The 26,180-nt window shown below is 39.1% G+C and overlaps 1 protein-coding gene across 4 annotated transcripts in view; it reads left to right on the forward strand.

Annotated features, from left to right (window-relative positions):
• cbfb (core-binding factor subunit beta) overlaps window positions 1-26,180 on the forward strand; it is a 72,122-nt gene that overhangs the window by 38,092 nt on the left and 7,850 nt on the right. For 2 of the 4 annotated variants that reach the window (XM_072386756.1, XM_072386757.1), the window contains exons 4-6: window positions 12,310-12,426; window positions 12,506-12,601; window positions 13,512-13,581. In XM_072386756.1, coding sequence (XP_072242857.1) covers window positions 12,310-12,426; window positions 12,506-12,601; window positions 13,512-13,541 — 243 coding nt within the window. In that variant the 3' untranslated portion in view covers window positions 13,542-13,581. The remainder of the gene's footprint in view (window positions 1-12,309; window positions 12,427-12,505; window positions 12,602-13,511; window positions 13,582-26,180) is intronic. The other 2 variants (XM_072386754.1, XM_072386755.1) reach the window with 1 other exon arrangement.

Here is a 26,180-nt window from a genome sequence, read left to right on the forward strand (position 1 = left end):
AAGCAGCAGGGAAATAAAAGTTATCTGGTTCCTTTCTTATCGCTGGCATTTCACCCACTGTCTCATCCAGAGAGACGACACAACACAAGGTCACACACCACATGCTGCTGGTGTCTGTTCCTGCTTTGGTTTCCATCAGATTTAGCTGAAGACGTCTGATCTGAGGCAACAAGACTCTGATTTTGCTGCTAAATAAAAAAAGAAAGGAGTTAAAGCTCATAATTAACGTACTCAAATGAGTTTTCAGTGTGAATTAGGCCCAAAAACAGCTTAAGGTTCATGTGTTTTCAGTGTGAATTAGGCCCAAAAACAGCTTACGGTTCATCTGTTTTCAGTGTGAATTAGGCCCAAAAACAGCTTAAGGTTCATCTGTTTTCAGTGTGAATTAGGCCCAAAAACAGCTTAAGGTTCATCTGTTTTCAGTGTGAATTAGGCCCAAAAACAGCTTAAGGTTCATGTGTTTTCAGTGTGAATTAGGCCCAAAAACAGCTTAAGGTTCATGTGTTTTCAGTGTGAATTAGGCCCAAAAACAGCTTAAGGTTCATCTGTTTTCAGTGTGAATTAGGCCCAAAAACAGCTTAAGGTTCATCTGTTTTCAGTGTGAATTAGGCCCAAAAACAGCTTAAGGTTCATGTGTTTTCAGTGTGAATTAGGCCCAAAAACAGCTTAAGGTTCATCTGTTTTCAGTGTGAATTAGGCCCAAAAACAGCTTAAGGTTCATGTGTTTTCAGTGTGAATTAGGCCCAAAAACAGCTTAAGGTTCATCTGTTTTCAGTGTGAATTAGGCCCAAAAACAGCTTAAGGTTCATCTGTTTTCAGTGTGAATTAGGCCCAAAAACAGTTTAAGGTTCATCTGTTTTCAGTGTGAATTAGGCCCAAAAACAGCTTAAGGTTCATCTGTTTTCAGTGTGAATTAGGCCCAAAAACAGCTTAAGGTTCATGTGTTTTCAGTGTGAATTAGGCCCAAAAACAGCTTAAGGTTCATCTGTTTTCAGTGTGAATTAGGCCCAAAAACAGCTTAAGGTTCATCTGTTTTCAGTGTGAATTAGGCCCAAAAACAGCTTAAGGTTCATCTGTTTTCAGTGTGAATTAGGCCCAAAAACAGTTTAAGGTTCATCTGTTTTCAGTGTGAATTAGGCCCAAAAACAGCTTAAGGTTCATGTGTTTTCAGTGTGAATTAGGCCCAAAAACAGCTTAAGGTTCATCTGTTTTCAGTGTGAATTAGGCCCAAAAACAGCTTAAGGTTCATGTGTTTTCAGTGTGAATTAGGCCCAAAAACAGCTGAAGGTTCATCTGTTTTCAGTGGGAATTAGGCCCAAAAACAGCTTAAGGTTCATCTGTTTTCAGTGTGAATTAGGCCCAAAAACAGCTTAAGGTTCATCTGTTTTCAGTGTGAATTAGGCCCAAAAACAGCTTAAGGTTCCTCTGTTTTCAGTGTGAATTAGGCCCAAAAACAGCTTAAGGTTCATCTGTTTTCAGTGGGAATTAGGCCCAAAAACAGCTTAAGGTTCCTCTGTTTTCAGTGTGAATTAGGCCCAAAAACAGCTTAAGGTTGATGTGTTTTCAGTGTGAATTAGGCCCAAAAACAGCTTAAGGTTCCTCTGTTTTCAGTGTGAATTAGGCCCAAAAACAGCTTAAGGTTCATCTGTTTTCAGTGGGAATTAGGCCCAAAAACAGCTTAAGGTTCATGTGTTTTCAGTGTGAATTAGGCCCAAAAACAGCTTAAGGTTCATCTGTTTTAAGTGTGAATTAGGCCCAAAAACAGCTTAAGGTTCATGTGTTTTCAGTGTGAATTAGGCCCAAAAACAGCTTAAGGTTCATGTGTTTTCAGTGTGAATTAGGCCCAAAAACAGCTTAAGGTTCATCTGTTTTCAGTGTGAATTAGGCCCAAAAACAGCTTAAGGTTCATGTGTTTTCAGTGTGAATTAGGCCCAAAAACAGCTTAAGGTTCATGTGTTTTCAGTGTGAATTAGGCCCAAAAACAGCTTAAGGTTCATCTGTTTTAAGTGTGAATTAGGCCCAAAAACAGCTTAAGGTTCATGTGTTTTCAGTGTGAATTAGGCCCAAAAACAGCTTAAGGTTCATCTGTTTTAAGTGTGAATTAGGCCCAAAAACAGCTTAAGGTTCATGTGTTTTCAGTGTGAATTAGGCCCAAAAACAGCTTAAGGTTCATGTGTTTTCAGTGTGAATTAGGCCCAAAAACAGCTTAAGGTTCATCTGTTTTAAGTGTGAATTAGGCCCAAAAACAGCTTAAGGTTCATCTGTTTTCAGTGTGAATTAGGCCCAAAAACAGCTTAAGGTTCATCTGTTTTAAGTGTGAATTAGGCCCAAAAACAGCTTAAGGTTCATGAGTTTTCAGTGTGAATTAGGCCCAAAAACAGCTTAAGGTTCATGTGTTTTCAGTGTGAATTAGGCCCAAAAACAGCTTAAGGTTCATCTGTTTTCAGTGTGAATTAGGCCCAAAAACAGCTTAAGGTTCATCTGTTTTCAGTGTGAATTAGGCCCAAAAACAGCTTAAGGTTCATCTGTTTTCAGTGTGAATTAGGCCCAAAAACAGCTTAAGGTTCATCTGTTTTCAGTGTGAATTAGGCCCAAAAACAGCTTAAGGTTCATGTGTTTTCAGTGTGAATTAGGCCCAAAAACAGCTTAAGGTTCATCTGTTTTCAGTGTGAATTAGGCCCAAAAACAGCTTAAGGTTCATGTGTTTTCAGTGTGAATTAGGCCCAAAAACAGCTTAAGGTTGATGTGTTTTCAGTGTGAATTAGGCCCAAAAACAGCTTAAGGTTCATCTGTTTTCAGTGTGAATTAGGCCCAAAAACAGCTTAAGGTTCATCTGTTTTCAGTGTGAATTAGGCCTAAAAACAGCTTAAGGTTCATCTGTTTTCAGTGTGAATTAGGCCCAAAAACAGCTTAAGGTTCATCTGTTTTCAGTGTGAATTAGGCCCAAAAACAGCTTAAGGTTCATGTGTTTTCAGTGGGAATTAGGCCCAAAAACAGCTGAAGGTTCATGTGTTTTAAGTGTGAATTAGGCCCAAAAACAGCTTAAGGTTCATCTGTTTTCAGTGTGAATTAGGCCCAAAAACAGCTTAAGGTTCAGCTGTTTTCAGTGTGATTTAGGCCCAAAAACAGCTTAAGGTTCATGTGTTTTCAGTGTGAATTAGGCCCAAAAACAGCTTAAGGTTCATCTGTTTTCAGTGTGAATTAGGCCCAAAAACAGCTTACGGTTCATGTGTTTTCAGTGTGAATTAGGCCCAAAAACAGCTTAAGGTTCATCTGTTTTCAGTGTGAATTAGGCCCAAAAACAGCTTAAGGTTCATCTGTTTTCAGTGTGAATTAGGCCCAAAAACAGCTTAAGGTTGATGTGTTTTCAGTGTGAATTAGGCCCAAAAACAGCTTAAGGTTCATGTGTTTTAAGTGTGAATTAGGCCCAAAAACAGCTGAAGGTTCATGTGTTTTCAGTGTGAATTAGGCCCAAAAACAGCTTAAGGTTCATCTGTTTTCAGTGTGAATTAGGCCCAAAAACAGCTTAAGGTTCATCTGTTTTAAGTGTGAATTAGGCCCAAAAACAGCTTAAGGTTCATCTGTTTTCAGTATGAATTAGACCCAAAAACAGCTTAAGGTTCATGTGTTTTCAGTGTGAATTAGGCCCAAAAACAGCTTAAGGTTCATGTGTTTTCAGTGGGAATTAGGCCCAAAAACAGCTTAAGGTTCATGTGTTTTCAGTGTGAATTAGGCCCAAAAACAGCTTAAGGTTCATGTGTTTTCAGTGTGAATTAGGCCCAAAAACAGCTTAAGGTTCATGTGTTTTCAGTGTGAATTAGGCCCAAAAACAGCTTAAGGTTCATCTGTTTTCAGTGTGAATTAGGCCCAAAAACAGCTTAAGGTTCATCTGTTTTCAGTGTGAATTAGGCCCAAAAACAGCTTAAGGTTCATGTGTTTTCAGTGTGAATTAGGCCCAAAAACAGCTTAAGGTTCATCTGTTTTAAGTGTGAATTAGGCCCAAAAACAGCTTAAGGTTCATGTGTTTTCAGTGTGAATTAGGCCCAAAAACAGCTTAAGGTTCATCTGTTTTCAGTGTGAATTAGGCCCAAAAACAGCTTAAGGTTGATGTGTTTTCAGTGTGAATTAGGCCCAAAAACAGCTTAAGGTTCATCTGTTTTAAGTGTGAATTAGGCCCAAAAACAGCTTAAGGTTCATCTGTTTTCAGTGTGAATTAGGCCCAAAAACAGCTTAAGGTTCATGTGTTTTCAGTGTGAATTAGGCCCAAAAACAGCTTAAGGTTGATGTGTTTTCAGTGTGAATTAGGCCCAAAAACAGCTTAAGGTTCATCTGTTTTAAGTGTGAATTAGGCCCAAAAACAGCTTAAGGTTCATCTGTTTTCAGTGTGAATTAGGCCCAAAAACAGCTTAAGGTTCATGTGTTTTCAGTGTGAATTAGGCCCAAAAACAGCTTAAGGTTGATGTGTTTTCAGTGTGAATTAGGCCCAAAAACAGCTTAAGGTTCATCTGTTTTCAGTGTGAATTAGGCCCAAAAACAGCTTAAGGTTCATCTGTTTTCAGTGTGAATTAGGCCTAAAAACAGCTTAAGGTTCATCTGTTTTCAGTGTGAATTAGGCCCAAAAACAGCTTAAGGTTCATCTGTTTTCAGTGTGAATTAGGCCCAAAAACAGCTTAAGGTTCATGTGTTTTCAGTGGGAATTAGGCCCAAAAACAGCTTAAGGTTCATCTGTTTTCAGTGTGAATTAGGCCCAAAAACAGCTGAAGGTTCATCTGTTTTAAGTGTGAATTAGGCCCAAAAACAGCTGAAGGTTCATGTGTTTTAAGTGTGAATTAGGCCCAAAAACAGCTTAAGGTTCATCTGTTTTCAGTGTGAATTAGGCCCAAAAACAGCTTAAGGTTCAGCTGTTTTCAGTGTGATTTAGGCCCAAAAACAGCTTAAGGTTCATGTGTTTTCAGTGTGAATTAGGCCCAAAAACAGCTTAAGGTTCATCTGTTTTCAGTGTGAATTAGGCCCAAAAACAGCTTACGGTTCATGTGTTTTCAGTGTGAATTAGGCCCAAAAACAGCTTAAGGTTCATCTGTTTTCAGTGTGAATTAGGCCCAAAAACAGCTTAAGGTTCATCTGTTTTCAGTGTGAATTAGGCCCAAAAACAGCTTAAGGTTCATCTGTTTTCAGTATGAATTAGACCCAAAAACAGCTTAAGGTTCATGTGTTTTCAGTGTGAATTAGGCCCAAAAACAGCTTAAGGTTCATGTGTTTTCAGTGGGAATTAGGCCCAAAAACAGCTTAAGGTTCATGTGTTTTCAGTGTGAATTAGGCCCAAAAACAGCTTAAGGTTCATGTGTTTTCAGTGTGAATTAGGCCCAAAAACAGCTTAAGGTTCATGTGTTTTCAGTGTGAATTAGGCCCAAAAACAGCTTAAGGTTCATCTGTTTTCAGTGTGAATTAGGCCCAAAAACAGCTTAAGGTTCATCTGTTTTCAGTGGGAATTAGGCCCAAAAACAGCTTAAGGTTCATGTGTTTTCAGTGTGAATTAGGCCCAAAAACAGCTTAAGGTTCATGTGTTTTCAGTGTGAATTAGGCCCAAAAACAGCTTAAGGTTCATCTGTTTTAAGTGTGAATTAGGCCCAAAAACAGCTTAAGGTTCATGTGTTTTCAGTGTGAATTAGGCCCAAAAACAGCTTAAGGTTCATCTGTTTTCAGTGTGAATTAGGCCCAAAAACAGCTTAAGGTTCATCTGTTTTCAGTGTGAATTAGGCCCAAAAACAGCTTAAGGTTCATGTGTTTTCAGTGTGAATTAGGCCCAAAAACAGCTTAAGGTTCATCTGTTTTCAGTGTGAATTAGGCCCAAAAACAGCTTAAGGTTCCTCTGTTTTCAGTGTGAATTAGGCCCAAAAACAGCTTAAGGTTCATGTGTTTTAAGTGTGAATTAGGCCCAAAAACAGCTTAAGGTTCATCTGTTTTCAGTGTGAATTAGGCCCAAAAACAGCTTAAGGTTCATGTGTTTTCAGTGTGAATTAGGCCCAAAAACAGCTTAAGGTTCATCTGTTTTCAGTGTGAATTAGGCCCAAAAACAGCTTAAGGTTCATCTGTTTTCAGTGGGAATTAGGCCCAAAAACAGCTTATGGTTCATCTGTTTTCAGTGTGAATTAGGCCCAAAAACAGCTTAAGGTTGATGTGTTTTCAGTGTGAATTAGGCCCAAAAACAGCTTAAGGTTCATGTGTTTTAAGTGTGAATTAGGCCCAAAAACAGCTGAAGGTTCATGTGTTTTCAGTGTGAATTAGGCCCAAAAACAGCTTAAGGTTCATCTGTTTTCAGTGTGAATTAGGCCCAAAAACAGCTTAAGGTTCATCTGTTTTAAGTGTGAATTAGGCCCAAAAACAGCTTAAGGTTCATCTGTTTTCAGTATGAATTAGACCCAAAAACAGCTTAAGGTTCATGTGTTTTCAGTGTGAATTAGGCCCAAAAACAGCTTAAGGTTCATGTGTTTTCAGTGGGAATTAGGCCCAAAAACAGCTTAAGGTTCATGTGTTTTCAGTGTGAATTAGGCCCAAAAACAGCTTAAGGTTCATGTGTTTTCAGTGTGAATTAGGCCCAAAAACAGCTTAAGGTTCATGTGTTTTCAGTGTGAATTAGGCCCAAAAACAGCTTAAGGTTCATCTGTTTTCAGTGTGAATTAGGCCCAAAAACAGCTTAAGGTTCATCTGTTTTCAGTGGGAATTAGGCCCAAAAACAGCTTAAGGTTCATGTGTTTTCAGTGTGAATTAGGCCCAAAAACAGCTTAAGGTTCATGTGTTTTCAGTGTGAATTAGGCCCAAAAACAGCTTAAGGTTCATCTGTTTTAAGTGTGAATTAGGCCCAAAAACAGCTTAAGGTTCATGTGTTTTCAGTGTGAATTAGGCCCAAAAACAGCTTAAGGTTCATCTGTTTTCAGTGTGAATTAGGCCCAAAAACAGCTTAAGGTTCATCTGTTTTCAGTGTGAATTAGGCCCAAAAACAGCTTAAGGTTCATGTGTTTTCAGTGTGAATTAGGCCCAAAAACAGCTTAAGGTTCATCTGTTTTCAGTGTGAATTAGGCCCAAAAACAGCTTAAGGTTCCTCTGTTTTCAGTGTGAATTAGGCCCAAAAACAGCTTAAGGTTCATGTGTTTTAAGTGTGAATTAGGCCCAAAAACAGCTTAAGGTTCATCTGTTTTCAGTGTGAATTAGGCCCAAAAACAGCTTAAGGTTCATGTGTTTTCAGTGTGAATTAGGCCCAAAAACAGCTTAAGGTTCATCTGTTTTCAGTGTGAATTAGGCCCAAAAACAGCTTAAGGTTCATCTGTTTTCAGTGGGAATTAGGCCCAAAAACAGCTTAAGGTTCATCTGTTTTCAGTGTGAATTAGGCCCAAAAACAGCTTAAGGTTCATCTGTTTTCAGTGTGAATTAGGCCCAAAAACAGCTTAAGGTTGATGTGTTTTCAGTGTGAATTAGGCCCAAAAACAGCTTAAGGTTCATCTGTTTTAAGTGTGAATTAGGCCCAAAAACAGCTTAAGGTTCATCTGTTTTCAGTGTGAATTAGGCCCAAAAACAGCTTAAGGTTCATGTGTTTTCAGTGTGAATTAGGCCCAAAAACAGCTTAAGGTTCATCTGTTTTCAGTGTGAATTAGGCCCAAAAACAGCTTAAGGTTCATGTGTTTTCAGTGTGAATTAGGCCCAAAAACAGCTTAAGGTTCATCTGTTTTCAGTGGGAATTAGGCCCAAAAACAGCTTAAGGTTCATGTGTTTTCAGTGTGAATTAGGCCCAAAAACAGCTTAAGGTTCATCTGTTTTCAGTGTGAATTAGGCCCAAAAACAGCTTAAGGTTCATCTGTTTTCAGTGTGAATTAGGCCCAAAAACAGCTGAAGGTTCATCTGTTTTCAGTGTGAATTAGGCCCAAAAACAGCTTAAGGTTCATCTGTTTTCAGTGGGAATTAGGCCCAAAAACAGCTTAAGGTTCATGTGTTTTCAGTGTGAATTAGGCCCAAAAACAGCTTAAGGTTGATGTGTTTTCAGTGTGAATTAGGCCCAAAAACAGCTTAAGGTTCATCTGTTTTAAGTGTGAATTAGGCCCAAAAACAGCTTAAGGTTCATCTGTTTTCAGTGTGAATTAGGCCCAAAAACAGCTTAAGGTTCATGTGTTTTCAGTGTGAATTAGGCCCAAAAACAGCTTAAGGTTGATGTGTTTTCAGTGTGAATTAGGCCCAAAAACAGCTTAAGGTTCATGTGTTTTCAGTGTGAATTAGGCCCAAAAACAGCTTAAGGTTCATCTGTTTTCAGTGTGAATTAGGCCTAAAAACAGCTTAAGGTTCATCTGTTTTCAGTGTGAATTAGGCCCAAAAACAGCTTAAGGTTCATCTGTTTTCAGTGTGAATTAGGCCCAAAAACAGCTTAAGGTTCATGTGTTTTCAGTGGGAATTAGGCCCAAAAACAGCTTAAGGTTCATGTGTTTTCAGTGTGAATTAGGTCCAAAAACAGCTTAAGGTTCATGTGTTTTCAGTGTGAATTAGGCCCAAAAACAGCTTAAGGTTCATCTGTTTTCAGTGTGAATTAGGCCCAAAAACAGCTTAAGGTTCATCTGTTTTCAGTGTGAATTAGGCCCAAAAACAGCTTAAGGTTCATGTGTTTTCAGTGGGAATTAGGCCCAAAAACAGCTTAAGGTTCATCTGTTTTCAGTGTGAATTAGGCCCAAAAACAGCTTAAGGTTCATGTGTTTTCAGTGTGAATTAGGCCCAAAAACAGCTTAAGGTTCATGTGTTTTCAGTGTGAATTAGGCCCAAAAACAGCTTAAGGTTCATGTGTTTTCAGTGTGAATTAGGCCCAAAAACAGCTTAAGGTTCATCTGTTTTAAGTGTGAATTAGGCCCAAAAACAGCTTAAGGTTCATCTGTTTTCAGTGTGAATTAGGCCCAAAAACAGCTTAAGGTTCATCTGTTTTAAGTGTGAATTAGGCCCAAAAACAGCTGAAGGTTCATCTGTTTTCAGTGTGAATTAGGCCCAAAAACAGCTTAAGGTTCATGTGTTTTCAGTGTGAATTAGGCCCAAAAACAGCTTAAGGTTCATCTGTTTTCAGTGTGAATTAGGCCCAAAAACAGCTTAAGGTTCATGTGTTTTCAGTGTGAATTAGGCCCAAAAACAGCTTAAGGTTGATGTGTTTTCAGTGTGAATTAGGCCCAAAAACAGCTTAAGGTTCATCTGTTTTCAGTGTGAATTAGGCCCAAAAACAGCTTAAGGTTCATTTGTTTTCAGTGTGAATTAGGCCCAAAAACAGCTTAAGGTTCATCTGTTTTCAGTGTGAATTAGGCCCAAAAACAGCTTAAGGTTCATGTGTTTTCAGTGTGAATTAGGCCCAAAAACAGCTTAAGGTTCATGAGTTTTCAGTGTGAATTAGGCCCAAAAACAGCTTAAGGTTCATCTGTTTTCAGTGTGAATTAGGCCCAAAAACAGCTTAAGGTTCATGTGTTTTCAGTGTGAATTAGGCCCAAAAACAGCTTAAGGTTCATTTGTTTTCAGTGTGAATTAGGCCCAAAAACAGCTTAAGGTTCATCTGTTTTCAGTGTGAATTAGGCCCAAAAACAGCTTAAGGTTCATGTGTTTTCAGTGTGAATTAGGCCCAAAAACAGCTTAAGGTTCATGTGTTTTCAGTGTGAATTAGGCCCAAAAACAGCTTAAGGTTCATCTGTTTTCAGTGTGAATTAGGCCCAAAAACAGCTTAAGGTTCATGTGTTTTCAGTGTGAATTAGGCCCAAAAACAGCTTAAGGTTCATGTGTTTTCAGTGTGAATTAGGCCCAAAAACAGCTTAAGGTTCTTCTGTTTTAAGTGTGAATTAGGCCCAAAAACAGCTTAAGGTTCATGTGTTTTCAGTGTGAATTAGGCCCAAAAACAGCTTAAGGTTCATGTGTTTTCAGTGTGAATTAGGCCCAAAAACAGCTTAAGGTTCATCTGTTTTCAGTGTGAATTAGGCCCAAAAACAGCTTAAGGTTCATGTGTTTTCAGTGTGAATTAGGCCCAAAAACAGCTTAAGGTTCATGTGTTTTCAGTGTGAATTAGGCCCAAAAACAGCTTAAGGTTCATCTGTTTTCAGTGTGAATTAGGCCCAAAAACAGCTTAAGGTTCATTTGTTTTCAGTGTGAATTAGGCCCAAAAACAGCTTAAGGTTCATCTGTTTTCAGTGTGAATTAGGCCCAAAAACAGCTTAAGGTTCATGTGTTTTCAGTGTGAATTAGGCCCAAAAACAGCTTAAGGTTCATGAGTTTTCAGTGTGAATTAGGCCCAAAAACAGCTTAAGGTTCATCTGTTTTCAGTGTGAATTAGGCCCAAAAACAGCTTAAGGTTCATGTGTTTTCAGTGTGAATTAGGCCCAAAAACAGCTTAAGGTTCATGTGTTTTCAGTGTGAATTAGGCCCAAAAACAGCTTAAGGTTCTTCTGTTTTCAGTGTGAATTAGGCCCAAAAACAGCTTAAGGTTCATCTGTTTTCAGTGTGAATTAGGCCCAAAAACAGCTTAAGGTTCATCTGTTTTCAGTGTGAATTAGGCCCAAAAACAGCTTAAGGTTCATGTGTTTTCAGTGTGAATTAGGCCCAAAAACAGCTTAAGGTTCATCTGTTTTCAGTGTGAATTAGGCCCAAAAACAGCTTAAGGTTCATCTGTTTTCAGTGTGAATTAGGCCCAAAAACAGCTTAAGGTTCATCTGTTTTCAATGTGAATTAGGCCCAAAAACAGCTTAAGGTTCATGTGTTTTCAGTGTGAATTAGGCCCAAAAACAGCTTAAGGTTCATGTGTTTTCAGTGTGAATTAGGCCCAAAAACAGCTTAAGGTTCATCTGTTTTCAGTGTGAATTAGGCCCAAAAACAGCTTAAGGTTCATGTGTTTTCAGTGTGAATTAGGCCCAAAAACAGCTTAAGGTTCATCTGTTTTCAGTGTGAATTAGGCCCAAAAACAGCTTAAGGTTCATCTGTTTTCAGTGTGAATTAGGCCCAAAAACAGCTTAAGGTTCATCTGTTTTCAGTGTGAATTAGGCCCAAAAACAGCTTAAGGTTCATGTGTTTTCAGTGTGAATTAGGCCCAAAAACAGCTTAAGGTTCATGTGTTTTCAGTGTGAATTAGGCCCAAAAACAGCTTAAGGTTCATCTGTTTTCAGTGTGAATTTGGCCCAAAAACAGCTTAAGGTTCATGTGTTTTCAGTGTGAATTTGGCCCAAAAACAGCTTAAGGTTCATCTGTTTTCAGTGTGAATTAGGCCCAAAAACAGCTTAAGGTTCATCTGTTTTCAGTGTGAATTAGGCACCAAAAACAGCTTAAGGTTCATGTGTTTTCAGTGTGAATTAGGCCCAAAAACAGCTTAAGGTTCATCTGTTTTCAGTGTGAATTAGGCCCAAAAACAGCTTAAGGTTCATCTGTTTTCAGTGTGAATTAGGCCCAAAAACAGCTTAAGGTTCATGTGTTTTCAGTGTGAATTAGGCCCAAAAACAGCTTAAGGTTCATGTGTTTTCAGTGTAAATTAGGCCCAAAAACAGCTTAAGGTTCATCTGTTTTCAGTGTGAATTAGGCCCAAAAACAGCTTAAGGTTCATGTGTTTTCATTGTGAATTAGGCCCAAAAACAGCTTAAGGTTCATGTGTTTTCAGTGTGAATTAGGCCCAAAAACAGCTTAAGGTTCATGTGTTTTCAGTGGGAATTAGGCCCAAAAACAGCTTAAGGTTCATCTGTTTTCAGTGTGAATTAGGCCCAAAAACAGCTTAAGGTTCATCTGTTTTCAGTGTGAATTAGGCCCAGAAACAGCTTAAGGTTCATCTGTTTTCAGTGTGAATTAGGCCCAAAAACAGCTTAAGGTTCATGTGTTTTCAGTGTGAATTAGGCCCAAAAACAGCTTAAGGTTCATCTGTTTTCAGTGTGAATTAGGCCCAAAAACAGCTTAAGGTTCATCTGTTTTCCTGCAGTTTGGTGGAGAAACACAGGCTTTTTATTATTCTGGGAAAGCAGCTGATGGGCTCTGATTTGAAGCCTAACTGAAGGTCATCTGAAGCTGCCGTTCCCGCCCGGAGGCTGAAGTGCGATCAATACGCAGCCGATGCTTTGGCCTCAGTCATGCGACAGAGAATGGATCCTTTATGATTCCAAACAAGCGTCAGATTTCAGTCTTTCTCTTTTTTTCTCGGGCTTATTTTTGACTTGACCTGCTGCCATCTGAGATTCACTGAAGAACATCACATGACACCAAAGGAATAAAACACAGGTCCCTGGGAGCTGTGTTTCGGGCTCTGACTGACATGAATATCCTCTGTCTCCACAGGTCTATCTAAAGGCTCCCATGATTTTGAACGGGGTGTGTGTGATCTGGAGAGGCTGGATTGACCTGCAGAGGCTGGATGGGATGGGCTACCTGGAGTATGATCAGGAGCGGGCGCAGGTAACCTGCCTCTGTCACCGATGCCGGGGGGTTTAAATGTGACGGCAGCATCTCTCACTGTGTGTGTGACTGTGTGCAGCATGAGGACGCTTTGGCTCAGGCGGCATTCGAAGAGGCTCGACGCAGAACCAGAGACTTCGAGGACCGAGACCGATCACACAGAGAGGATTTAGAGGTGAGAAGGCTCCACTTTAACCTTATTTATGGAGGACTGGTGCTGGTCTGCATCTATCAGAGCAGCTAAATCTTTTCCAAAGCCTTGCAAAGCCAGTTCAGATTTATTCTGAAAGCTCAGGAGGCCCTTTGAAAGCGGCTCTGAGGGATGGATTATTCCTGAAAAGTGTGACGTTACTGTTTAACTTCAGATGTTTGCTGGAAACACACCCAGCGCTGATGATTCGGAGGTGCCCTGAATGCATCCTGAGCTCCTTTTTGCATCAGAAAAAACCACATTTGGTTTACTGGACAGCCACAGAACACCTGCCACATGTATTAAAGTTTGAAAACAGGAAGTAAGAAGGCTGCATTTCAGGTTTCTTGGCTGTAATTCACCAGAGTTTTATTAGACCAGACAAAGTTAGACCTCCTGTCTTTGCTTAGCGCTTTGGTTGGCTTAGACTGGTGTGACGTGTGCTTGTGTGCTTTATTTTTTCTGTTCTTTAAATAGCATTTGCAATTCGAATCGTAGGTTTAGTGCATGACAATAAATCTAATCTGATTTGATTTGATTTAATGACTTATTGAATGACTGATTCAGTTTTGTCAGGTTTCCCAAAAGCCTCCAAAGGGAAAGTAGTTTTCTCACATAATTCACTGTAAAACAACGACTTTATTCTCTGATATTAGCTGTTGGGTTGCATTTGGCTGTAAGAATGCACCCCAACAGGTTGTTAAAGTATATCTTTTCTTATCCACGTTAATATTCTGTACTGTTACTGTGTACGTTTGACTGTTGAAACCGTCTAAATTGCATTTAATTACCTGACACAAACTCACTTTCCCAGCCAGGCTTTGGGGAGGTTGGTTGGTGGCATCCTTCCTCAGTTGACACCCTTCCAATGAACCCCAAATTGTTTATTTTTTAGGACCCTGTGGTTTCTAAAATCTGGGACTGATGACACACAGACAGACAGACAGCCAGCAGAAAAGAACAGGGTCTGTGTCCTTCACTTCTCACCATCTATCACACTGTCATGCACTAAACCACACGCATGTGTGTGTGTTATTCATGTGTGTGCTTTCATGTCCATTATTTCCTGTCTGTGAGTGCGCTTGTGTTCTCTCTTCATGACTGTGCATGCACTTCTAATGGATTCTGACTGTGAAATGTGCTTTTTTTTAATGCTTCTGTGGTGCCAGAAACAAAACGAGACCATTTTATGGCTGATTTACACAAACAAAAAGGAAGGAACAAAGGCAGAAAGAAAGAGCCGTCGTCTTTCATCTGACTCGTCTCGGGTTTCGTCCCCGAGGCTCCGAGGGAAAAAGAAAACCTCTTCTGTCCCCCCGAATCGATATACGTACCATCCGTATCTCCTAAAACCCTGCAGTGTATAAAAAGAACAAAAAAACGCTTTTATCCACATAAACCGTCCCAACTGAGGCGTCATCACAGGCCTCAGAAAAACAAATGTCAGCCTCAACGGCTTCAGCTCAAACGTTGTCATTTAAAACGGCTTCAGCTCAAACGTTGTCATTTAAAACGGCTTCAGCTCAAAAGTTGTCACATAAAACGGCTTCAGCTCAAACGTTGTCATTTAAAACGGCTTCAGCTCAAAAGTTCTCATTTAAAACGGCTTCAGCTCAAAAGTTGTCACATAAAACGGCTTCAGCTCAAAAGTTCTCATTTAAAACGGCTTCAGCTCAAAAGTTGTCACATAAAACGGCTTCAGCTCAAACGTTCTCATTTAAAACGGCTTCAGCTCAAACGTTCTCATTTAAAACGGCTTCAGCTCAAAAGTTGTCATTTAAAACGGCTTCAGCTCAAAAGTTGTCATTTAAAACGGCTTCAGCTCAAACGTTGTCATATAAAACGGCTTCAGCTCAAAAGTTGTCATTTAAAACGGCTTCAGCTCAAAAGTTGTCACATAAAACGGCTTCAGCTCAAAAGTTGTCACATAAAACGGCTTCAGCTCAAAAGTTCTCATTTAAAACGGCTTCAGCTCAAAAGTTGTCACATAAAACGGCTTCAGCTCAAAAGTTCTCATTTAAAACGGCTTCAGCTCAAAAGTTGTCATATAAAACGGCTTCAGTTCAAAAGTTGTCATATAAAACGGCTTCAGCTCAAAAGTTGTCACATAAAACGGCTTCAGCTCAAAAGTTGTCACATAAAACGGCTTCAGCTAAAAAGTTGTCATTTAAAACGGCTTCAGCTCAAAAGTTGTCATTTAAAACGGCTTCAGCTCAAAAGTTGTCATTTAAAACGGCTTCAGCTCAAAAGTTGTCATTTAAAACGGCTTCAGCTCAAACGTTGTCATTTAAAACGGCTTCAGCTCAAAAGTTGTCATTTAAAACGGCTTCAGCTCAAAAGTTGTCATTTAAAACGGCTTCAGCTCAAAAGTTGTCATATAAAACGGCTTCAGCTCAAAAGTTGTCATTTAAAACGGCTTCAGCTCAAAAGTTGTCATTTAAAACGGCTTCAGCTCAAAAGTTGTCATTTAAAACGGCTTCAGCTCAAACGTTGTCATATAAAACGGCTTCAGCTCAAAAGTTGTCATTTAAAATGGCTTCAGCTCAAAAGTTGTCACATAAAACGGCTTCAGCTCAAAAGTTCTCATTTAAAACGGCTTCAGCTCAAAAGTTGTCATATAAAACGGCTTCAGTTCAAAAGTTGTCATATAAAACGGCTTCAGCTCAAAAGTTGTCACATAAAACGGCTTCAGCTCAAAAGTTGTCACATAAAACGGCTTCAGCTCAAAAGTTGTCATTTAAAACGGCTTCAGCTCAAAAGTTGTCATTTAAAACGGCTTCAGCTCAAAAGTTGTCATATAAAACGGCTTCAGCTCAAAAGTTGTCATTTAAAACGGCTTCAGCTCAAAAGTTGTCATTTAAAACGGCTTCAGCTCAAATGTTGTCACATAAAACGGCTTCAGCTCAAACTTTGTCACATAAAACGGCTTCAGCTCAAAAGTTGTCACTTAAAACGGCTTCAGCTCAAAAGTTGTCATTTAAAACAGCTTCAGCTCAAAAGTTGTCATATAAAACGGCTTCAGCTCAAAAGTTGTCATATAAAACGGCTTCAGCTCAAAAGTTGTCATATAAAACGGCTTCAGCTCAAAAGTTGTCATTTAAAACGGCTTCAGCTCAAAAGTTGTCATTTAAAACGGCTTCAGCTCAAAAGTTGTCATTTAAAACGGCTTCAGCTCAAAAGTTCTCATTTAAAATGGCTTCAGCTCAAAAGTTCTCATATAAAACGGCTTCAGCTCAAAAGTTGTCATATAAAATGGCATCAGCTCAAAAGTTGTCATTTAAAACGGCTTCAGCTCAAAAGTTGTCATTTAAAACGGCTTCAGCTCAAAAGTTCTCATTTAAAACGGCTTCAGCTCAAAAGTTGTCATATAAAACGGCTTCAGCTCAAAAGTTGTCATTTAAAACGGCTTCAGCTCAAGAGAACCGTCCCAACTGAGGCGTCTTTAGGTTTCCAGGACTCTCCTGCACCTTTAGTGTGTCGTCGGGTTTATTTGAAGCTACCAGAAGAGTTCCACAATCTGATGTAGATGATTGAATATCTACGGCTTCTTTTGTCTGGAAACAGCACCAATGATCCTAAAATCTCACTAACTTTGGTGCATTTATGTACATTTCACACGTTTTCAGCTCCTTTTTACCGTTTATCTCAGTTGTTTCTTTTGTATTTCAGCAGAAACAGCATTTAATGAACATCATTACAGATTAGAAGATAAATGTGAGTATCAGATGGGTTCTGCTGCACTTTAGACTTCTGATCCGTGTATATGATCAGATCAGATCGCTCTGATCTCAGCATTGTGACCAGATGCTGGAAGTTTTCAATCCAAACACTTTCTTCAGACGGTGGTTTGTTTCTGATGGTAGTTTTTTTAAGATTTGGACCCAGTAAAGGGCAGGATGAGGGTTTTTATTTAATCTTCCCACCTCGCGTCAGAAGGCTTTGAGTTGGTTTCTTTTAGGGCTGCAACGATTAGTCGACTATTAAAATCGTCGATGACTAATTTAATAGTCAAAGCGTCTTTTTTTTTTTAACATTTAGCATTTTAAGAAAGCTAAAGACAAATGTGTGCAATGCAGTATCTGTAAAGCAGAACTTCCACAGCAGCACAACAACGATGCACGAGCCCCTGAAAAGGAAGCATGTTGTTGTGGCTGATTGTGAAGAGGGACCGTCATCTTGGTAAGCTAACTGGCTAGTTAGCTGCTAACATTAGCATAAACAGAGAGTTAGCTTGCTACTTACTCATATTAATAGCTGTAAACGTTAACATTAGCGCTGACGATTGGATTAATTAGCCTTAGCACACATATTTCATGTGTTTTCTGTAACTTTATAACACTGATGTGTTTGAATAGGAACGCTAATGTTTTCTAAAGCTAAAAAAGTACGCTAATCTTCAATGGACGGCTTTGTTTCAAAGTTAGCTACATGCACACCTCAGCAAACAAATGTCCTGACTGAGTCCATACTGAACATGTTGGTGTTATATTTGAGTTAGGGACACCCAATAATTCCTTAGTTTCAGGTGCCTCATTTGATTTAAATGTGTTTGAGGCCAGAGAAAAATTAAGGAAAGAAAACCCTAAAATGACAAAAAGTATTTATTTTTGTTTGTTTCCTACTCAGTTAAATAATTATTTGTTGCAACAAGCTGCATATTTCATCAAAGGGTTAATGAACTATGACATTAATTGTCTTTTCTTTAGTTAGCATCTACCTTAAACACTCCAAGCTGAAAGCTAATGATGGTTATATAAGAGCAGCTGCTTCCTGGTGCGATAAGCTGCATGTTTTACATTCAATAAAAAATAATCAGTTATTAGTCGACTATTAAAATAATCGTTTGTGGCAGCCCTAGTTTCTTTCCTTTAACTGTTATGGTGTCCAAACGTCCCGAACAGATGATTCCCTGTCAGCAGTGGGCTGAAAGGTTCAGATAATTTGAAACAGTAGATAGTATTTTAGCTCATTATGTGGAAATGACCGTATAAAATTGGTTCAAATGTCAGTTTCATCTCTTAGTTTGCAGATAAAACCCTCTTCAACAAGCCAGACTGAGGGTGGTATCAGACGAAAAGGGCGTTTTCCCCTAGTTTAGACTGACGTGTGAGGCGTGGAGGCGGCTGGGAAACAGAAAGCACACACTGGGAACTCCAACACAAGCAGGCTTTTTGTTTTGTCTGCTTTCTAACTGCACAAAGAAAGCGTTTTTAAATGAACTTCTATGGATTTATTGTATGAATATGGTCTAAAACGCCAGCATATATGTGAGTTATTAGCTGAGCCTAAGCCTAACAGTTCCTAAAGGATAAAAATCTCTGTCAGCTGGACCAAAACATAGCCTTTAAGGATTAGAGTTTGTTTATTTGTTCTTTCCTCCGGTTTCTCAGGGCTTTTTGTAGCGTAGACATGCGACAGGACGATTAATAAGGAAATAATCTGAAGTTAATTAAGAGTTCACATCAGAGGAAAGTGATAGAAGTGCACAGTCACAGGTGGTAAAGCTGTAAAATCCCTCAAACTTGGGTTTGTGGAGCTGGTAGTAAACGCAGATCCTGCTGATCTTTGGGTGGGACTGAGGAGTATTGCTGAATAGCTGCACAGATTCAGCCTCTGCATTTCTGTGGTCTGAACTCCACCTCTCCATTTGTCTCAGCCTCTCTGTAACGCTCTGTGTCCTGTTAGCTGGGGATCTGGTTATCTGTGCCTGTGCTGTATGTGATTTAAAGCCACAGTTAACTCCCTGTTTTATCAGAAGGAAAAGGCAGCAGATTAGTCTTCTGTCTCTGTGTAAAAAGTTTAATCAAATGGGATTTTAACCCCAATAGATAAAGTCTGCTTTTGTAATAGTTCAGTTTTAGATTCTTCTGTTGTTGAATAAATTCACAGAAAGAAAGATGGAGGCAAACTCTCCCAAAGGCAGCTTTTTCACACATTAACGGTAAAGAAGGAGGCGCTCCACAGCCTCCACATCAGATGAGTTCCCACCCTCCAGAGCGCCGTAAATGCACCGGAGGCAGCTTCATCAGGGCTTCTGCACATGTGTGAAAGCAGGCTGTAAAGGCCGGGTTCAGCCTTTTCCCACCAGGTGACCCGCCCTGATGTGAACCTGAACCTGAGTTAATTAAGTCACAAACAGGGGAAAATGTGTCTCTGCTTCCTTTTCTTCCTCTGCCCTGAATTCTCTTCATCTTTTCTCCTCTGTTCTTGCATTTTTTCATTAAATATGATCCGTTTCTCGGGTGATTTCACTCAAACTTCAGCATCCACGACCACCGATTCCTCCACCTTCTCCATCACAAACAGATGTAAAAGTTTCATTCTGAGGTCATAAACACAGATATTAATTATGAATAAAGATATCAACTTAAACAAACTGAGAAGCAGGTTTGAATTGATCAGTTTCTACAGCTCAGACAGAGCATCATATTTGCTTTTCCGTCTGTTCACCACATTTAAAGCTGCTTCCTGCCTGATTCTCAAAGCCTTTTCATCTAAAAGCAGCACGGCTCCGATCATTGGAGGTCAGAAGGTAGCTGTCAGAGTGATAGATGGAGAAGAAATGTGCCTTTTGATTTCACTCCAGTGCTTCACCATCTTTGTGAGTCCCTCTGAAACTTATTCTCACCCTAAAACTGCTGAAGATCTCCCTCTGGTTCCCTCAAAGCTGTCAGACCTCGCAGATAAAGTGGGTTCGGAGTTTTCAAACCCCACAAATACAGTAAAACGTGCACGTGTGCGTGCACTCTCCCACTGCCCAGCTGAAAGCTGTTTGCTGGTGAATGATGAGCTGGCACTGAAAGCATTAATATATCATTAGTATTGATCGCCATCAGACCTCCTTGATTCCTCTAACACACACAACCTCGCAACGCATTCAGACACTGTGCACGTACGTGCACAAACTCGCCGATACAGCAAATCTGCCCCAGGTTCAGCAAGGCACGCACACACGTGCACGTTTCACCGGTATTGAGCTGTGGTTACGCAGCCTGTGGTGACCCTGCAGGCTTCCATTTGTAAGTGGATCAATACAGAAGCTCTCTGGCCCCTGTGATTAGCAGAGGCCCCTCCCTCAGCCTCTGAGTCAGGCCCAGGTCCAGCTCCAGCAAACCGAGGAGCCTTTCTCACACACATACCTCATGTTTTAGCTTATTTCGGTTGTGATGAGTTCAGTTTTTCTTTAATGATGAAGCAAAAACATTTTCAGGAGGACAGACTCAGAATGTGGCGTAAAGCGCTAAATGAGCAGGTTTTACAGAAAAGAAGAGAAATACCACCTTAAAACTTCTAAACGACTGAAGTTGAGTTCATTCCTGAAATAATAAAAGAATAATCATCCATCCTCTGATCTGAGGACGGGTCAGAATGTGGCGTAAAGCGCTAAATGAGCAGGTTTTACAGAAAAGAAGAGAAATACCACCTTAAAACTTTAAAACGACTGAAGTTGAGTTCATTCCTGAAATAATAAAAGTATAATCATCCATCCTCTGATCTGAGGACGGGTCAGAATGTGGCGTAAAGCGCTAAATGAGCAGGTTTTACAGAAAAGAAGAGAAATACCACCTTAAAACTTTAAAACGACAGAAGTTGAGTTCATTCCTGAAATAATAAAAGAATAATCATCCATCCTCTGATCTGAGGACGGGTCAGAATGTGGCGTAAAGCGCTAAATGAGCAGGTTTTACAGAAAAGAAGAGAAATACCACCTTAAAACTTTAAAACGACTGAAGTTGAGTTCATTCCTGAAATAATAAAAGTATAATCATCCATCCTCTGATCTGAGGACGGGTCAGAATGTGGCGTAAAGCGCTAAATGAGCAGGTTTTACAGAAAAGAAGAGAAATACCACCTTAAAACTTTAAAACGGCAGAAGTTGAGTTCATTCCTGAAATAATAAAAGAATAATCATCCATCCTCTGATCTGAGGACGGGTCAGAATGTGGCGTAAAGCGCTAAATGAGCAGGTTTTACAGAAAAGAAGAGAAATACCACCTTAAAACTTTAAAACGACAGAAGTTGAGTTCATTCCTGAAATAATAAAAGTATAATCATCCATCCTCTGATCTGAGGACGGGTCAGAATGTGGCGTAAAGCGCTAAATGAGCAGGTTTTACAGAAAAGAAAAGAAATACCACCTTAAAACTTTAAAACGACTGAAGTTGAGTTCATTCCTGAAATAATAAAAGAATAATCATCCATCCTCTGATCTGAGGACGGGTCAGAATGTGGCGTAAAGCGCTAAATGAGCAGGTTTTACAGAAAAGAAGAGAAATACCACCTTAAAACTTTAAAACTACAGAAGTTGAGTTCATTCCTGAAATAATAAAAGAATAATCATCCATCCTCTGATCTGAGGACGGGTCAGAATGTGGCGTAAAGCGCTAAATGAGCAGGTTTTACAGAAAAGAAGAGAAATACCGCCTTAAAACTTTAAAACGGCAGAAGTTGAGTTCATTCCTGAAATAATAAAAGAATAATCATCCATCCTCTGATCTGAGGACGGGTCAGAATGTGGCGTAAAGCGCTAAATGAGCAGGTTTTACAGAAAAGAAGAGAAATACCACCTTAAAACTTTAAAACGACAGAAGTTGAGTTCATTCCTGAAATAATAAAAGAATAATCATCCATCCTCTGATCTGAGGACGGGTCAGAATGTGGCGTAAAGCGCTAAATGAGCAGGTTTTACAGAAAAGAAGAGAAATACCGCCTTAAAACTTTAAAACGACTGAAGTTGAGTTCATTCCTGAAATAATAAAAGAATAATCATCCATCCTCTGATCTGAGGACGGGTCAGAATGTGGCGTAAAGCGCTAAATGAGCAGGTTTTACAGAAAAGAAGAGAAATACCACCTTAAAACGTTAAAACGACTGAAGTTGAGTTCATTCCTGAAATAATAAAAGAATAATCATCCATCCTCTCATATGAGGACGGGTCAGAATGTGGCGTAAAGCGCTAAATGAGCAGGTTTTACAGAAAAGAAGAGAAATACCGCCTTAAAACTTTAAAACGACTGAAGTTGAGTTCATTCCTGAAATAATAAAAGAATAATCATCCATCCTCTGATCTGAGGACGGGTCAGAATGTGGCGTAAAGCGCTAAATGAGCAGGTTTTACAGAAAAGAAGAGAAATACCACCTTAAAACTTTAAAACGACAGAAGTTGAGTTCATTCCTGAAATAATAAAAGAATAATCATCCATCCTCTGATCTGAGGACGGGTCAGAATGTGGCGTAAAGCGCTAAATGAGCAGGTTTTACAGAAAAGAAGAGAAATACCACCTTAAAACTTTAAAACGACTGAAGTTGAGTTCATTCCTGAAATAATAAAAGAATAATCATCCATCCTCTGATCTGAGGACGGGTCAGAATGTGGCGTAAAGCGCTAAATGAGCAGGTTTTACAGAAAAGAAGAGAAATACCACCTTAAAACTTTAAAACGACAGAAGTTGAGTTCATTCCTGAAATAATAAAAGAATAATCATCCATCCTCTGATCTGAGGACGGGTCAGAATGTGGCGTAAAGCGCTAAATGAGCAGGTTTTACAGAAAAGAAGAGAAATACCACCTTAAAACTTTAAAACGACAGAAGTTGAGTTCATTCCTGAAATAATAAAAGAATAATCATCCATCCTCTGATCTGAGGACGGGTCAGAATGTGGCGTAAAGCGCTAAATGAGCAGGTTTTACAGAAAAGAAGAGAAATACCACCTTAAAACTTTAAAACGACTGAAGTTGAGTTCATTCCTGAAATAATAAAAGAATAATCATCCATCCTCTGATCTGAGGACGGGTCAGAATGTGGCGTAAAGCGCTAAATGAGCAGGTTTTACAGAAAAGAAGAGAAATACCACCTTAAAACTTTAAAACGACAGAAGTTGAGTTCATTCCTGAAATAATAAAAGTATAATCATCCATCCTCTGATCTGAGGACGGGTCAGAATGTGGCGTAAAGCGCTAAATGAGCAGGTTTTACAGAAAAGAAGAGAAATACCACCTTAAAACTTTAAAACGACTGAAGTTGAGTTCATTCCTGAAATAATAAAAGAATAATCATCCATCCTCTGATCTGAGGACGGGTCAGAATGTGGCGTAAAGCGCTAAATGAGCAGGTTTTACAGAAAAGAAGAGAAATACCACCTTAAAACTTTAAAACGACAGAAGTTGAGTTCATTCCTGAAATAATAAAAGAATAATCATCCATCCTCTGATCTGAGGACGGGTCAGAATGTGGCGTAAAGCGCTAAATGAGCAGGTTTTACAGAAAAGAAGAGAAATACCACCTTAAAACTTTAAAACGACTGAAGTTGAGTTCATTCCTGAAATAATAAAAGAATAATCATCCATCCTCTGATCTGAGGACGGGTCAGAATGTGGCGTAAAGCGCTAAATGAGCAGGTTTTACAGAAAAGAAGAGAAATACCACCTTAAAACTTTAAAACGACTGAAGTTGAGTTCATTCCTGAAATAATAAAAGAATAATCATCCATCCTCTGATCTGAGGACGGGTCAGAATGTGGCGTAAAGCGCTAAATGAGCAGGTTTTACAGAAAAGAAGAGAAATACCACCTTAAAACTTTAAAACGACAGAAGTTGAGTTCATTCCTGAAATAATAAAAGAATAATCATCCATCCTCTGATCTGAGGACGGGTCAGAATGTGGCGTAAAGCGCTAAATGAGCAGGTTTTACAGAAAAGAAGAGAAATACCACCTTAAAACTTTAAAACTACAGAAGTTGAGTTCATTCCTGAAATAATAAAAGAATAATCATCCATCCTCTGATCTGAGGACGGGTCAGAATGTGGCGTAAAGCGCTAAATGAGCAGGTTTTACAGAAAAGAAGAGAAATACCACCTTAAAACTTTAAAACGACTGAAGTTGAGTTCATTCCTGAAATAATAAAAGAATAATCATCCATCCTCTGATCTGAGGACGGGTCAGAATGTGGCGTAAAGCGCTAAATGAGCAGGTTTTACAGAAAAGAAGAGAAATACCACCTTAAAACTTTAAAACTACAGAAGTTGAGTTCATTCCTGAAATAATAAAAGAATAATCATCCATCCTCTGATCTGAGGACGGGTCAGAATGTGGCGTAAAGCGCTAAATGAGCAGGTTTTACAGAAAAGAAGAGAAATACCACCTTAAAACTTTAAAACGACAGAAGTTGAGTTCATTCCTGAAATAATAAAAGAATAATCATCCATCCTCTGATCTGAGGACGGGTCAGAATGTGGCGTAAAGCGCTAAATGAGCAGGTTTTACAGAAAAGAAGAGAAATACCACCTTAAAACTTTAAAACGACTGAAGTTGAGTTCATTCCTGAAATAATAAAAGAATAATCATCCATCCTCTGATCTGAGGACGGGTCAGAATGTGGCGTAAAGCGCTAAATGAGCAGGTTTTACAGAAAAGAAGAGAAATACCACCTTAAAACGTTAAAACGGCAGAAGTTGAGTTCATTCCTGAAATAATAAAAGAATAATCATCCATCCTCTGATCTGAGGACGGGTCAGAATGTGGCGTAAAGCGCTAAATGAGCAGGTTTTACAGAAAAGAAGAGAAATACCACCTTAAAACTTTAAAACGGCAGAAGTTGAGTTCATTCCTGAAATAATAAAAGAATAATCATCCATCCTCTCATCTGAGGACGGGTCAGAATGTGGCGTAAAGCGCTAAATGAGCAGGTTTTACAGAAAAGAAGAGAAATACCACCTTAAAACTTTAAAACGACTGAAGTTGAGTTCATTCCTGAAATAATAAAAGTATAATCATCCATCCTCTGATCTGAGGACGGGTCAGAATGTGGCGTAAAGCGCTAAATGAGCAGGTTTTACAGAAAAGAAGAGAAATACCACCTTAAAACGTTAAAACGACTGAAGTTGAGTTCATTCCTGAAATAATAAAAGAATAATCATCCATCCTCTGATCTGAGGACGGGTCAGAATGTGGCGTAAAGCGCTAAATGAGCAGGTTTTACAGAAAAGAAGAGAAATACCACCTTAAAACGTTAAAACGACAGAAGTTGAGTTCATTCCTGAAATAATAAAAGAATAATCATCCATCCTCTGATCTGAGGACGGGTCAGAATGTGGCGTAAAGCGCTAAATGAGCAGGTTTTACAGAAAAGAAGAGAAATACCACCTTAAAACGTTAAAACGACTGAAGTTGAGTTCATTCCTGAAATAATAAAAGAATAATCATCCATCCTCTGATCTGAGGACGGGTCAGAATGTGGCGTAAAGCGCTAAATGAGCAGGTTTTACAGAAAAGAAGAGAAATACCACCTTAAAACTTTAAAACGACAGAAGTTGAGTTCATTCCTGAAATAATAAAAGAATAATCATCCATCCTCTGATCTGAGGACGGGTCAGAATGTGGCGTAAAGCGCTAAATGAGCAGGTTTTACAGAAAAGAAGAGAAATACCACCTTAAAACTTTAAAACGACAGAAGTTGAGTTCATTCCTGAAATAATAAAAGAATAATCATCCATCCTCTGATCTGAGGACAGACTCAGAATGTGGCGTAAAGCGCTAAATGAGCAGGTTTTACAGAAAAAAAGAGAAATACCACCTTAAAACTTTAAAACGACTGAAGTTGAGTTCATTCCTGAAATAATAAAAGAATAATCATCCATCCTCTGATCTGAGGACGGGTCAGAATGTGGCGTAAAGCGCTAAATGAGCAGGTTTTACAGAAAAGAAGAGAAATACCACCTTAAAACTTTAAAACTACAGAAGTTGAGTTCATTCCTGAAATAATAAAAGAATAATCATCCATCCTCTCATCTGAGGACGGGTCAGAATGTGGCGTAAAGCGCTAAATGAGCAGGTTTTACAGAAAAGAAGAGAAATACCACCTTAAAACTTTAAAACGACAGAAGTTGAGTTCATTCCTGAAATAATAAAAGAATAATCATCCATCCTCTGATCTGAGGACGGGTCAGAATGTGGCGTAAAGCGCTAAATGAGCAGGTTTTACAGAAAAGAAGAGAAATACCACCTTAAAACTTTAAAACTACAGAAGTTGAGTTCATTCCTGAAATAATAAAAGTATAATCATCCATCCTCTGATCTGAGGACGGGTCAGAATGTGGCGTAAAGCGCTAAATGAGCAGGTTTTACAGAAAAGAAGAGAAATACCACCTTAAAACTTTAAAACGACAGAAGTTGAGTTCATTCCTGAAATAATAAAAGTATAATCATCCATCCTCTGATCTGAGGACGGGTCAGAATGTGGCGTAAAGCGCTAAATGAGCAGGTTTTACAGAAAAGAAGAGAAATACCACCTTAAAACTTTAAAACGACAGAAGTTGAGTTCATTCCTGAAATAATAAAAGTATAATCATCCATCCTCTGATCTGAGGACGGGTCAGAATGTGGCGTAAAGCGCTAAATGAGCAGGTTTTACAGAAAAGAAGAGAAATACCACCTTAAAACTTTAAAACGACTGAAGTTGAGTTCATTCCTGAAATAATAAAAGAATAATCATCCATCCTCTGATCTGAGGACGGGTCAGAATGTGGCGTAAAGCGCTAAATGAGCAGGTTTTACAGAAAAGAAGAG

The sequence above is a fragment of the Leuresthes tenuis genome, unplaced genomic scaffold (assembly GCF_036924035.1).
Source record: "Leuresthes tenuis unplaced genomic scaffold, fLeuTen1.0.hap1 SCAF_5, whole genome shotgun sequence".
Taxonomy (NCBI): domain Eukaryota; kingdom Metazoa; phylum Chordata; class Actinopteri; order Atheriniformes; family Atherinopsidae; genus Leuresthes; species Leuresthes tenuis.